The 13,572-nt window shown below is 38.1% G+C and overlaps 2 protein-coding genes across 4 annotated transcripts in view; one reads left to right on the top strand and one right to left on the bottom strand.

The window, feature by feature from the left end:
* Nucleotides 1-13,572, top strand: part of EFHB (EF-hand domain family member B) — a 54,481-nt gene that overhangs the window by 15,426 nt on the left and 25,483 nt on the right. The gene's annotated exons all lie outside the window — the stretch shown is intronic.
* The window catches only part of RAB5A (RAB5A, member RAS oncogene family), a 21,987-nt gene extending 8,415 nt beyond the window's left edge, over nucleotides 1-13,572 (bottom strand). Inside the window, exons 1-5 of one of the 3 annotated variants that reach the window (XM_071429331.1) lie at nucleotides 13,320-13,572; nucleotides 7,422-7,674; nucleotides 3,938-4,089; nucleotides 2,746-2,868; nucleotides 788-881 (exon numbers count right to left, since the gene is read on the bottom strand). In XM_071429331.1, the coding sequence (XP_071285432.1) occupies nucleotides 788-881; nucleotides 2,746-2,868; nucleotides 3,938-4,089; nucleotides 7,422-7,584 (532 nt within the window). In that variant the 5' untranslated portion in view covers nucleotides 7,585-7,674; nucleotides 13,320-13,572. Of the gene's footprint in view, nucleotides 1-787; nucleotides 882-2,745; nucleotides 2,869-3,937; nucleotides 4,090-7,421; nucleotides 7,675-12,756; nucleotides 12,998-13,319 lie in introns of those variants that run through there. The other 2 variants (XM_071429333.1, XM_071429332.1) reach the window with 2 other exon arrangements.

Here is a 13,572-nt window from a genome sequence, read left to right as displayed (position 1 = left end):
AAATATACTTTCCTGTCAGACAGTTAAGTGTCTGTGTCTATCCCCCTTTTTCAATTATTTACAGTTAATATGAAGCAAGTACTTCTTATAAAGTGTTGCTGATAATTTAATTTGCATCTGCTGGAAGTTTGAAAGAAACCAAAAACTACCTCCTGCTCTCCTGGTTTGGAAAGCAGAAGATTAAGACTTCTTTAAAAACATTTAATTTTAACATCAATGATGTTTTTTCACAAAAAGCAGGTTAGAGAGGTGCAACAAACAAAACAGATTGAGTGAGGTTATTTGATGCTATACATTACTACTACCCATTAGGAAAGCACCTACTATAATTAAGATAACTACTAAATAGATTAGTGGCCAGCCTAAAAATGAATTTTTTTCTTCCACTTTCAGAAGTCTATTAACAATTAAATACAATTTTGGGTATCAATGGAACTCAAAAGTTCTTGGTTTATACTTACTACTACATGCTAGCATCTTTACAGAAATCCCTAAGATTATGTTAAGTTAAAAATATATGAGTAGATCTACTTTTCACATGCCACATCCTTTACTTATAACTTGGACACTGAATTTAAGCACACATTTCCATCTTTGGCACAGCTTTTGGACTTCAGATAGATGCTTAAATAAAATTAAACAAATGAAAGGGAGAAGGGAGTAAGAACACTTCAATACCAAAAATAATTTACATGAAAAACAGAGATCTTAGGTTAGGAAGATTGCCATGGTCTGAATCTCATGAAAACCATTCCCTTTAAAGTTCTCATTTTGTTCACAAACTCACCAATTGCCATGAATATTTCATTTACGTTCATAGATGTTTTGGCAGATGTCTCCATGAACAATAGGCTGTTGTCATCTGCATAAGCCTGTGCTTCCTGAAAGTTAAAATAAGAATACATTTCTTTTTTTTTTCTTATGAAGTAAATTCATACAATCATTACAGACTGTACTTTAAATTGCTACAAAAAAACAATCTCTACAGCATTTTGAAAGAAAGACAGTTTGTGGAAACACTCATCTGACAAATTTATACACCAGCTATGGAGAAGTTACAATTTCACCAATCAGTTAAACAATTATAAGTGGAATCTTAAAGATCCTTACTAATCTTAAAAATATCCAGGTGGAAAAATCTCAGACAAAACTAAATAATAAATGAAAATATTTATGAAAGAGATAACCCCAATGCAGAACATTAGCTCTGATAGTAAGAACAAATAAGCTTCAAAAGTGCCATCAAATGTCAGTGAGTCCATTATTACCCTGGAAAAAGGCAGTCTGTGAACGATCTTGAATCTTTCAACCACTGAGGCAGATGGATCAGAACAGTTTTATTATCCTGATATAAATTCACAATTACTGCAAATAAGCAGTAATCAGTAATTTGCCATGTTACCTCCCTTTTCAGTATGAATTTTAATCTGATACACTGCTCTTAAGAACCATACTATTTCTGCCACTTCTTATTAGTCAATTCAGCTGAGAATCTGCAGCTTCTTATGATTATGTAACTGCCTTTGCATTCAATAAGAAATCCATGAAAAAGCTGAATTACAGAACACCTTTGATGATCATAAGAATAATTGATGACTCTCTATAATTAAGTGACACCTGATAAGATCTATGTAATTCTATCTGAAACAACACATTAACAAATACTTAGAAATCTAATATTTGATTTGCAATGAGAAAGGCCTGCCAAGCCCACAAGGAGCCCACAAATCCACAGTAGCAAACCTCCCCTACATTTGAAAAGCATTAAGATTGTAATTGTTCAAAAAATAGCACAGGTAGGTTTACTTTGTTAGCTAAATGTGATTACATTATTGACTGCAGTCATGTATGAAATTTTTGTTAAATACCACCATTTTTCATAAAACACCAAAGCCGCCTGTCAACTGTCACAGAAGTATAAAATTAAAAAACTGGCAGAAAAATACCTAAACCACTGCTAACCTTTCAATTCAACTCTCTATAGTTACAAAAGGATTCATTACTGTATGCAGCTGTATCTCAAACAGAGATTGAAAACCATCATTACTGTATGCAGCTGAATCCCAAACACAGATTGAACACCATAAATTATTGACTAATAAATACTATCTTAATTCAAATTCAGCCAATCATGAATGGACCAAAACTACCTGCAGGTAGTTTAATTCAGTTTAAAGGCTTCTGATGACTTGATTAAACTTTCTAGAAGATAAAATACACACCAGTGAGAGCACAGCTGTAATCACTAAACCAAAAGAAATACCATGAAAAGCTCAATTAAAATTTCAACACTGCTTCAACAGTACCTAAGCAAGTTAGGCACATCAATCAGCTTTGTATCATATGATAATCAAAATTCTCTGGCTGACAAGCCAGACAGAACAGTTTGCACTGAGTTACTGCTATCTCATACACTGAAACTCTAGTTACTGGTAATTTTGGGTAGAAGACAGAAAGAGGTCACATCAAAGAACAGATACTCAATTAGCCTTAAAGATACGCAAATAAATTAATTATTCCTCAAAGTCAAATTAATTATTCCAAAAAGCCTATTCCTCCACATTACTTGTACAGAAATAGGTTTTTCAGTAGCATGTATAATTTAATTAGTCTCAGTTGACATTTATATTTAACAGCATGACCTCCATAATAACTAGATAGGCTATGCATATAAGCTCCCTGTAGGTTTATTTACTATCTATTCAAACAAAATGCAATTCTTATGAACAAAAATTATGTACATACCTGGAAATCCACAGCTCTTTTGTTAGCTAGATCAGCTTTGTTTCCTGCTAAAGCTATTACAATGTTAGGACTTGCTTGTCGCTGAAGTTCTTTGACCCAATTTTTCGCTCTGGCAAAGGACTCCTGTTAATGATTATAAATGATGCAACTGAGTTTTATCATCCTTTTGTACTCACCTATTATCCCCATCTCTGTTATCTACACTTCAGGCACAAAATGCCAGTGTAAGGCTGCTACCTTAGTCCAAAGGCACACTCCAAATTGCCAACTGAGCTTTTAAAATTAAACATTCCTACCTTAGTTCTCAACTGTGCTTAGCTGGGATAATGCTGAAGTAAATAGGTAGGAAGATCTTTGTGTAGACAGAGTAAGGAAAGAAGTGGTTGAGAGAGAAAACAGGAATTTCAGTTTCTCTGGAAGATTCAAGTGTATGAACAGCTACATTGAGAAGGCCTCAAAATTACTTTTTAATTACTGAGGACTGTTCATTATGGTACATGATTTCTGTGGTTTTTTTGAGAGATTTGGGTTTGAAGTCTAATTTTATCAGAAACTACTGAAGCTTAACTCATCCAAGTTGAAATAAAAAGAAATCTAATAACCTTCAGTTTTAGTCTCAATAGCTTGTGCTACCTTTCCAATCCTTAATCAAAATTTGCAAAAATACAATATTAAAATAATGGCTGCACTATCAGAAATAAAGGTGCCACCAGCAATGTGATGAGAGTAAAAGCTCAAACTCCATGAACTGATTTAATGGTGGGTTAGAAACATTTTTACAAGAGGATTTCTCCTCTTCTTTTCCCTCTTTTTAATAAAAAACCACCCCAAAACAAACAACCAACCAAACCAAAACACAACAACAAAAAAAAACCCCAAAACCAAAAAAATAACAAACAAAACCCCAACTCTAGAAATAGTCTTTTAGCCAGAAAAGTTTAGACACAAATTAATTGACATTACACAGTGCAGTATGAAATGAGCCATCTGGTCCAGCAGAAGGCATCCCTGCCCATGGCAGGAGTGTTGGACTAGACAACCTTTAAAGGCTTCTTCCCATCCAAACCATTCTATAATTCTACAAAATGATGAACTGATTTACACAAGTCAGTGAGGAAAAAAAATACGTAAAGATCAGTGCAAGACTGGTAACGCCCAAATCCCCCTTAAGCATCCCTAGTCCAGCACTTACCTCGTTTGTAATGTCGTATACCACTATAGCTGCTTGTGCTCCTCTGTAGTACATGGGTGCTAAACTGTGGTACCGCTCTTGCCCAGCTGTATCCCAAATTTCAAATTTTACCGTTGTATCATCCAGACATACAGTCTGGGTTAGAAAAGCAGCTACAAAAAAGACAGAGGTGCTGAAACCAGAAGTTTGCTTGTACCTCTATATTCATATATAGTTATGCTCACAGAGATGCAAAACATTTATAGCCTACTATTAACATACAACAGGTTTGATGCAATCATTATTTCCTATCTATTCAAACAAAATGCTGACAGCCTGACTCTGATCATCAAAGAGGAGTTATTTAAACAACTGGACTTCCCTCAAGTTAGACATAAGAGAGCAAAAATTGGAAAGAATTCCCTTTTTCATTATAGTGAATCTGAGTAACCATAAGCCTTCTCTTAAAGCTTCTAGATATGGTCTGTTGAAGCAGGATGGATACTAGAGTACCAATAACAGCATCCCATCATGCTATAATCCAAAAGTTCAGATATTTTCAATTCTACATATTTGTATTACTTGATTTGCATCTTAAAACTTTGATTTTCAGCTCCTAACAACTTTGCCTTAGCTAACAGGTCTGGAATAAAGAGGCACTGCTTGTAACTTCCTATTCTCAAAGCAGCTAGATTTTTGACTTTGCAAGTGATCTCAAGAATTAATTTCAGCACAATTTCAACAGCCTGCAGTTTCAGGAAAACTTGCAGCCATTGTTACTATGGCTGAATGCATTACCATAAATAATGGTCTTCCAGTTAGAGAAAATACTAACTCATTCCAAGTTTTCAAACAGTTACTACTAGTAAAATTTTTCCATTCAGATTAAGGTACAATCAGAAGTATGGAGGTGAGTGCCCACACAGCATAGAAAACCATATTAAAAACTAAACTAAGGAAAGCCCACTACTTAGCTGAAGCAGGAGCTCTGATCACTAGGCACACAGATGGTCTGTGACCAATTTAAATCAAATGGCTGAAGAGACACTGATCCGTAACACTTGCATACCTGGGATTTCATCCTGTCCTACATACTTCTGAGACATCATAGTGTATGAATCATTCCAAAACTGCTCCAACCTTAACTCAACTCATTACAGAAACCAAAATGAAGCCAATCTTGCTCTGTAAAGGACATTGTAACTAGCATACAGAAGTGTCCCTGTCTCAGCTGTAAGCAGCAGCTGCATGGTACTTAGCTGCTGGCTGAGGTTAAACCGTGACCAGAAGCTGACTCCTTAAGTGGTCAGGTGCTCCTGCTTCAGGGGTATTAGCATCCATCACAGATGAGCAGGCAGGCTGGAGAAGGTAAAAGCTTTGATGTTCCAATCTTAAATCAACATAAATCTCTCTAAATGCTACATATCCGAACACTAGAAAAACAGGCTCCACTTGGCAGCTCCCTAAGCAGCCCAGAACCGAAACAGAGTGGAAAAACACCATACACTCTGCACTAAACTAAGGGGCTTTCTCACCAGAACCAGCTCAATATTGTCTTTCTCCAAGGCAGAGACAAGATGTTAAGCAAGCTGATTTTCAAGTTCTCACAGACATTATTCTCTTAACAAGAAATGTACCTACTCTGCATAAATGAAGGTATGTACTAGGAAAGAGAATTAAACAAGAGGTCTATTCTTTGCAATCCTCTTGGTTTTGTCAAAAGTAACATTTCAACCACTTGAAAATGACAGTTAATTTCTGCAAAAAAGATAAATTTCTTCGACCTTCCCAAGGCCATAGTGAATTGACAATTAATCATCTGTTAATTATCTGAAAGTCTGTCATCTTTAACAGCCATACTTTTGTCTTAAGCAACTAACAGGCCTTGCTACACTAGTCTGAAGTGGCAAAACCACACCACCACCATCCAACATGTCTGCCTTTCACTGCACTCCCTTTCAGATGTTTTTATCCAGATTCACAATGCACATAAGCCTCTCTTTGTTAAAAGGCCCTTCTGTATACAAAGAAAAATTATGCCTTAGGCAACTACAAGCCACAGAGTTAGACAGCTTTCTCTATAGAAAACTTTTCTGAATCCCAACATTGCTGCATGTAACAGCTCTCAGCTGTATTATATAGCATTTCCTTGTTTCTATTTGATATAGAAGAGGCACAAGTTAATACAGATTACACTAAACTTTATATATATAAACTTGAACTTAGGCTCTTGTTTAACCTTTGTTTAGATTTTGATCAGTGTAACAGGGTTTGGGTTATTCCAAACACTAAAACAAGAAAAAAACTAAACAGAGGTTAAATGAATTTTGAGATCATTGAAATGGAACAACGAATTTTACTTAATTTTAACTGTTTTTCTAAACTAAAGACCTTGGTGATATTGGAAGGTTAATTCACAACACATCTTTGAGAATGTTCTCTGTATTACCACACAGCTGTTTATCAGAGCATGCAGAAACTTTCATACTAACACCTATCCTCAAGCCACGATAAAATGCACAAAGCCAAAAGTATGCATTAGCAAGATTGCTAAAGTAGAAAATATGTGGTTGTCTATTTATGCTGACAGATAGAAAAAATAAACACATGTAACAGCTAGAAATAGGGCAAAAGAAGTATGCAATGAAATTCAGCTTCCATTTATTTTGTAAGCTTTCCAGCGTTTTTACATTTCAACAACTGTTGGTGTGTGAAGACACATACAGACCACTGAAAGGCCTTCACATAAATATTACAATGGAACAGGCTGACTCATGCAAGCTGCAACAGCAGCTACTGGAGAGTATTTATCAATTCACAAAATCCAAACTTTGTAAAGTCTGTATTCTGTTAGGTAGTTTTAGGATACATTTACATCTATCCGAGGAGGAATACAGCTCAAAGCACAAATAACTCCAAAACACAATATAACTTAAGAAATCTGCCAAGGGAGAGAGTGTGATAAAAGCTGTTTAAAGCTGAACAGATTTTTTAAAAATTCTGGTAGCCAGCACCTGTTCTGTTTGAAGTCACAGAATGGAAAAACAGCACAATAAATTCTGTGATTGCTAACACAGAAATATATCCAGAAATGTAGCAAGTTCTCCAAAAGCAAAGTCAGAATGCCTAAGTGACAAACACAAGCTTTATGGAAGATGCAATGCTCAGGTTTTTTTTCATAGAAACCAAGCTCATAATTCTTACTAAGCAGTTATTTTATGCATTAAGCATGCAGCACAATTAAAAGAGCCACACACCCACTTACAAACAAAATGTAACATTTAGTCCAGGTTTCAAAACTATGCAGTTCAAGACACCTTTACTACCTCCATTTGAAAAGGATGTTTGTGTTTAACTCAGACAATTATAGTTCTCAATTACTGACACAGGTTTGATCCTTGCTGTCAATGAGCCACTCTAGAAGTGCCATTACATTAAAGGCTTTCAAGGGCATGGATGATATAAACACATAACATGAAACAAATTAACAGGGTAATTTTCTCACCTCCAATTGTACTTTCTTGAAATTCATGAAACTGTCCTTTTACAAAACGAAGCACCAAACTTGATTTGCCAACTGCAGACTCTCCTAAAAGTACTAGTTTAAATTGGCAAATTTTATTTCCAGCATTTGGCCCGTTGGGCCTTGTCGCTCCTCGATTAGCCATGTCCAAATTAGAAAGCAGTCCTTTGTTTCAACAGCTTTTGAAAGCAAGTTCCACTGAGATCTGAATCCTGGTTCTTCTGCCAGTAACAACCTATTTTGTGAAAAGACAGTGGGTACATTAGATTTACAAACCAAGTAAGACAAGTCTCATTCACTAATGCAATGTATTATGTATAACTTCACCTAGTATTTACCAAATTCAACAGTCCAGACTACAGGTACCATCATTTGTAAGTTGTCAACTATAGCCAGAATTATGATACATGAACCAGTTATCTTCTTCAACACCTAGTCTTCCCATCAAAGCTTCAAATTAGCACATTAAAATCCAATTATGCTGCTTTTTCCAAGACCTCAGTCTCCTGTTATTTCTTAACAAATCAGGACTGATGTATAAGACAACAGGTTTAGACTTTCAAATTGTCAGTAGAATAACAATGACAAGAATAACTTTTCATAATTATGCTATTGCTAACCAATATTCCAAAGTCAGCACTGCTCAAGGATGCTAAAAAACTGAGCAATTTGGGAAAACCCAACACCACAGCAGCTTCTTTGCAAGTGTAGCTCATCAATTCACTTCTATCCCACCTATCAAACACAATTTCCTTACATAAAAGTACAGATCTTCACACGCAAACCATTAATATCCTCTCTAATTAACAACTGTACTGAGAAGCAAAAGTGAAGCCTTCCATATGAAAACCAATTGACCAGTAAGAATTCCAGGCCACTTTGCACAAACTACCAGACAACTACCATAAAATGATAAATTTCTATTTCCAATAGTTATACGTGTCCTAGATCAGTATTAACAACAGAGATTTTGGTAAGAACAAGTATGAACAGTGTATCACTTAGTCTGCTTACTCTTCTTTCCAGCTGCTTAAAATAACCCCACCCACAGTACTTATTCATATTGAAAGGAAGGCCTTTAGACTCTGCTGGTACCACTTCTGACCCTAATATTTATGCTTTTACACACTTAACAGTAGATACAAAACAAAAGACCTCTAAAATTAGCTCATTATTTTGTCCTGCTCCAGCTGATCATTTACTTGAATTAAGCACACTTTGCAGGGATACAGCTTTTCTAACATCTAGGATGCGAGTTAGGTTAGAGTACATGCTCCTAATGCAAAAAAATGGCTTTAACTCATATGTTGCAAAAAAGTAAGCAAACATATTACTTTCAAATTACTTCCTGTTCTTTATTCCTTGTGATAAAGCAACTACGTTTTAAACCAAGCAGTATTCTTTAACCACCTTCCTGTTTCAAAAACAGATCAGGCACTTGAGCATTCCAGTTTGCTACAGGCCTAGCTCAGATGCTAAGCCTTCCTTCTCCTTCCTAGCTCTCCCCTTCCCTCAACCCAAGTCCTGAAGAACCTTCTTTCCTGGAAAGCATTCCAGCAGTCTAGCAGAACTCTACCCTTCAGTAAGATACTCCCTTTCAAGCTAATATTCAAGGAATAAATGAGAACAAAAATCTTAGCATTATTTACAGAAAAATGTAACAGCTGAAAAACAGGTAGTTTATTTCCAGTTGTAAACAGAATACAGGTTTTAAAAACTATTTTCAGCATCTTAGACACACTTTTATTTGCTCATGGTTCCTCCTTTTCTCATCTCTCTCAAAATAATTTCCTTTCTTTGAGGTAGAATATAATGATTTTGCATTCTGTCCTGAGTTTGCGTTCCATTTCACTATTACATCACACTAAAAAATACATATTTTAAACATTTCAGTTATGCAACATAATCTATCAAGCATTACCTTTTAGCTGTATATTCTTAGAAACATGTGAAAGTATTCCACAGTGAAAGAATGAAGCAAAAAAGCCCCTGAAAATCCTACCATCGTTCCTATTAACAACCACATTAATTCGATACTACAACTCTTATTCATTAAACTAATTTTGGTGAAGTATTTCAGAATACGGGAATAGATCCAGTTATTTTAAAAATATCAGACCTTTCATCCTTACACCATAAAACGATTTTGCACTACTAGTGCGTTGGCTCTCAGGCAAGACTCTTCCCCCCCTCCATGATGTGGAAATATGCTTCAGAAGTTGTGGAGTGATTTGGATAAAAATGGATCAGTGACAACAGTTAATCTCTCCCTAACTGTACTACAATAGAGAATGCAGCAAGGCATAACCAAAATATAGGTGGTTCAGAATACTGTTAGCCATTTGTTTATCTTTTCCTTTGGAAAAATAATGAAGACAATTAAGTTATTTTTGTTTTAAAATGGAAAAAAACCCATCTGTTTGCTGTAGCATTCCAGTGTGTTTGGACAGCCATGAAATAATTTAAAACCCTTTAATCTTAATATGTCCCATGTTTTTCCAGACTGCAGCATTCATAAAAACATAAGGACAACATCCAATGACTGTGTGATTTGGTACTCCTGGGAGCAAGTGACTTCCAGATGACACACAACACACAGTGAGGAAATCAAGTCACTGCACAGGTTACTCCCTACGACTGATTTTTTCGCTTGCTGTTTTCCATACTGAGAGCAAAATGAGGTATGAGAAAAGAACATTTAACTTTCATAATATTTATCAATTTCACCTGAGCATTTATGGCTGGTAGTTATTTCAGATTTTTATCACTCATGAAACAGTAATTACTACCCCTGGCAAAACTACTTCAAAACTACAAAGCTGACACAGGTTGTCAAGAAAAATATCTAGTTTGATTTTTATTGATGCCAAAGCTACAGAAGCCGTAGTTATCAGAGACCCTCAAAGTTTACATTCTTACAGCATCCCTCCCCTGAAATCATTCTAGACAGTCAGATATCATGTACAAAGATAACCAGCTCTCAAGCTGATAGCAGACCACAGGACCTGACAGGAAGGCCATCTAAGAAACATACTGCAAACCTCATTCATTCAACAGTCACATCAATACATCTAATAAATTAATAATGAATCCTACTAGTCATACCACCCACTTTTCAACAGCTCAGGATAAAAAAATGCAAGACTGAAAACCTGATAGAGCACATCCAGATGATTGTGACATATTAAAAAAGTCACTAACACCTTCTATCAGCATATATGGAAATCATAATCTTTTGAAGTTTCAGATGATGCCAAAACTCTGTAGCTGAAGTTCACAACATGGCAGCAAACTTACACAAGAAACAAGAGAAGTACCTGCTTGATGTGAAGAGAAGCAGTACTGCAGTTTGACACAGCCACTGCAGAATGGTTTTGGCCTGGTATTTTCACATCTGTGAGCTGAGCACACAGTGCCTCACAAAGGTTCAGAAGTAGATTTCAATGCTACAGTCCCCCATGCACACTCCAAGTCTCAGGTCACATTAATTCTACTATTTCTTAATTCATCAGTAAAATACAACCCAGGAGGAATAGCACACTCAGTACCCTACACATACACTGCAAACTCAGCTCTGGTGAAAATTTCCCGAGGAAAAAAATCCACTGATATGGCTCCTTTTCTTCTCCCCTTCTGATTTTGTATGCAATGTAATCAATATGTTTGGAATATGTAAAGAAAGAAAAGCTGGGTAAGACATTTTCATTCAGCTACATGAAGGCAAGTACACAACTGCTTGACTTGGAAGAAGCTCTTAAACCAATACATATGGGAGTTACAGAAGTGACCTACTAATATAAAAATCTGCTAAAGAAAATACTATAGAAATTTTGTGATGGATGGCTTCACATGGATGGAAATGAGGGAGATTTGCTTGCTTTTATCAAGTTTAACATAAAAACTCTACTTTGCAGTCTTGGGCAGTACAAATACATAGGTCACTCTGCTAAGTAGGAACTTTCACTCTTCTCCTGAATATTCCCCCCATGACAGAGCAGATCCATGCTGAAGTGCCAGAACACAAAGCCTGGAGTATATTATTAGCCAAGTACTCCTGGAAATCCCACCAACTAATTTACTGGATGCTGGGTATTCTCACTCCAGAAGAGAAATTTGTATGCTGTTGGACAGTCTTGAGTTTTATTTATGAAAGGGTCCTAAGTATAACAGATCAAACACAAATCTTATTATGCTTGAGTCTGTGTACAAAATACCAATGGCCCCAGCCAATACCTACAAACTCTCAATTTAATGGCATAATTCAGACATGTAAGCATAAGCACTGGTCTATTTTCAACTACAATACAGCTAATACAGAAGTATCAAAGTAACACTGGTGACAAAAGCCAGCCTACTGAAGAGATTAAGACAGTGAGCACTGTTCCTACAATTAATGTGATTAAGTGTATTATCAAATAGAAAGGCCACACAAAAAAATTCACGATAAATTTAAAACTGGAACATTCCACCACTTTTATATCTCACAGCAAACAACACTGTTTCTTACTAAAACTTTTGTATGCTGCATTAACGGACACAAAGCATACAATGCTGAGGCTACAACTATTATCTACTTTAAATTTCTTCATATTGGACTTTTTGGAACGTTTTAAAAGGCAGTAACTACAAAGGCTTATATATTAGCCACTCCTACTAACTGAAGTTTCCTTCCAAGTTCAGCAGAATTAGTGTGGCACCTTACTGCAGTGTTCAAGACAGTGACAGAGATAACCAGCAAAATGATCATCATATGTAAGCCATACTGAAACATAATGGGACTATAAGTTAAACAAGTGAATCAACACAGTTGCTGCAAAAAAAATCATAGCCCTACAATTAAAGGTAATAGCCATCTCATAAGCTCATCTGAATGATGAATGGTACCAATTACTTTCAGATAAACTGGTTTATCATACAGGAAATGTAAGTGACGACTACAATACCATTGTCTCTAGCCACCATCTACCTTTTCCTGACATTTCCCATTATGGAAGAACAATACCTACATGCAATCTGTAGGTAAGCATGACTGTAACTCTGAAGAGACACTACAAAACTGGAAAAAAATAAAAAATCCATGATTTTTACTTTGCCTGAACGTTACATGAAAGAAACTGATTAATTTCTGCTGCTTAAACAGCTGTTTAGCCTCTCATTGCCACCTCCAAGCTCTGAAAGAGATGTAAGGTAGGAAAAAAATACTAAAAATGCCGAGAGAACAGCCTTTCATGGCCCTGTTTGGAACATTTTGATAGATCTTACGCAATTCAGCTCTCCTCTACAGCATAAAAAGCTTAGGTTTGTTCCTCCACCCTACCCCAGCTTTGTGTCTAGTTCCAATTCCGTGCGATGCAGAAGATATCCAGCATACTAGGCCTGTCGCGATCCCCTCGATGGCGACGCATTGTCGGGAGCAATTTACTTCCCACCTAGTTCACGGTCCTTCTTCCAGACGCAAGCGAAAGGGAAAGCGAGGGACCCATCACGCAGCCTCCCCTTCCATATCTCACAAGCACCTCGAGGGGCACAGCCCTCCCGGCCGGCCCCAGGCAGCGATACCGCTCTGCAGGAGCGCCCGCACGCAGGGGAGGATCCCCGCTCTCCCGGGCCCAGCCCCTCCAACCCCCGCCGCCACCTCCCCTCCCCCGCGGCTCCCTTCCAGGCACAGGAATAAGGGGAAGTGGGAAAACCGGGGGCGCCATTTTGAGCCGGGAAGGGAGAGAGCAGCGTCCCCTCCCCGCACGCCGGGCTGCCCACCTCGGCCGCCCGTACCGCGGCACGACGCTCCCGCGGCGCCGGGGGAACGGCCGCCGCCAGGAGCCCGGACAAGGCGCGTCCCGCCGCCGCCGGGACCCCCCCGCGCCGCCACCGCCTCCTCACCTGGCCGGGGTGGGGGAGCCGGGGCGGCGCCGCAGCGATGTCCGTCCGTCGGTCGGGGCTGGCGGGCTCGCCGGGGCAGGGTGGGCGGAGGAGGGGTAAGAGGGGAGGCGGCTCCTCGGTGGGGGCGAGGGGCGGGGGCGCAGCCGTGCCTCACCCAGCCCCGCCGCCGACTTCCGCCGCCGCCTCTGTCCCGACCAAAACACACTCACACACACACACAACACGCACTTCCGCCGCCGCCACGTCACGCCCG

Source organism: Agelaius tricolor, unplaced genomic scaffold (genome assembly GCF_023055355.1).
Source record: "Agelaius tricolor isolate 1412-34295 unplaced genomic scaffold, bAgeTri1.0.p SCAF_6, whole genome shotgun sequence".
Lineage (NCBI taxonomy): Eukaryota > Metazoa > Chordata > Aves > Passeriformes > Icteridae > Agelaius > Agelaius tricolor.
Note: the sequence above shows the minus strand (reverse complement) of the source record. Positions and strands in the feature narration are given on the sequence as shown.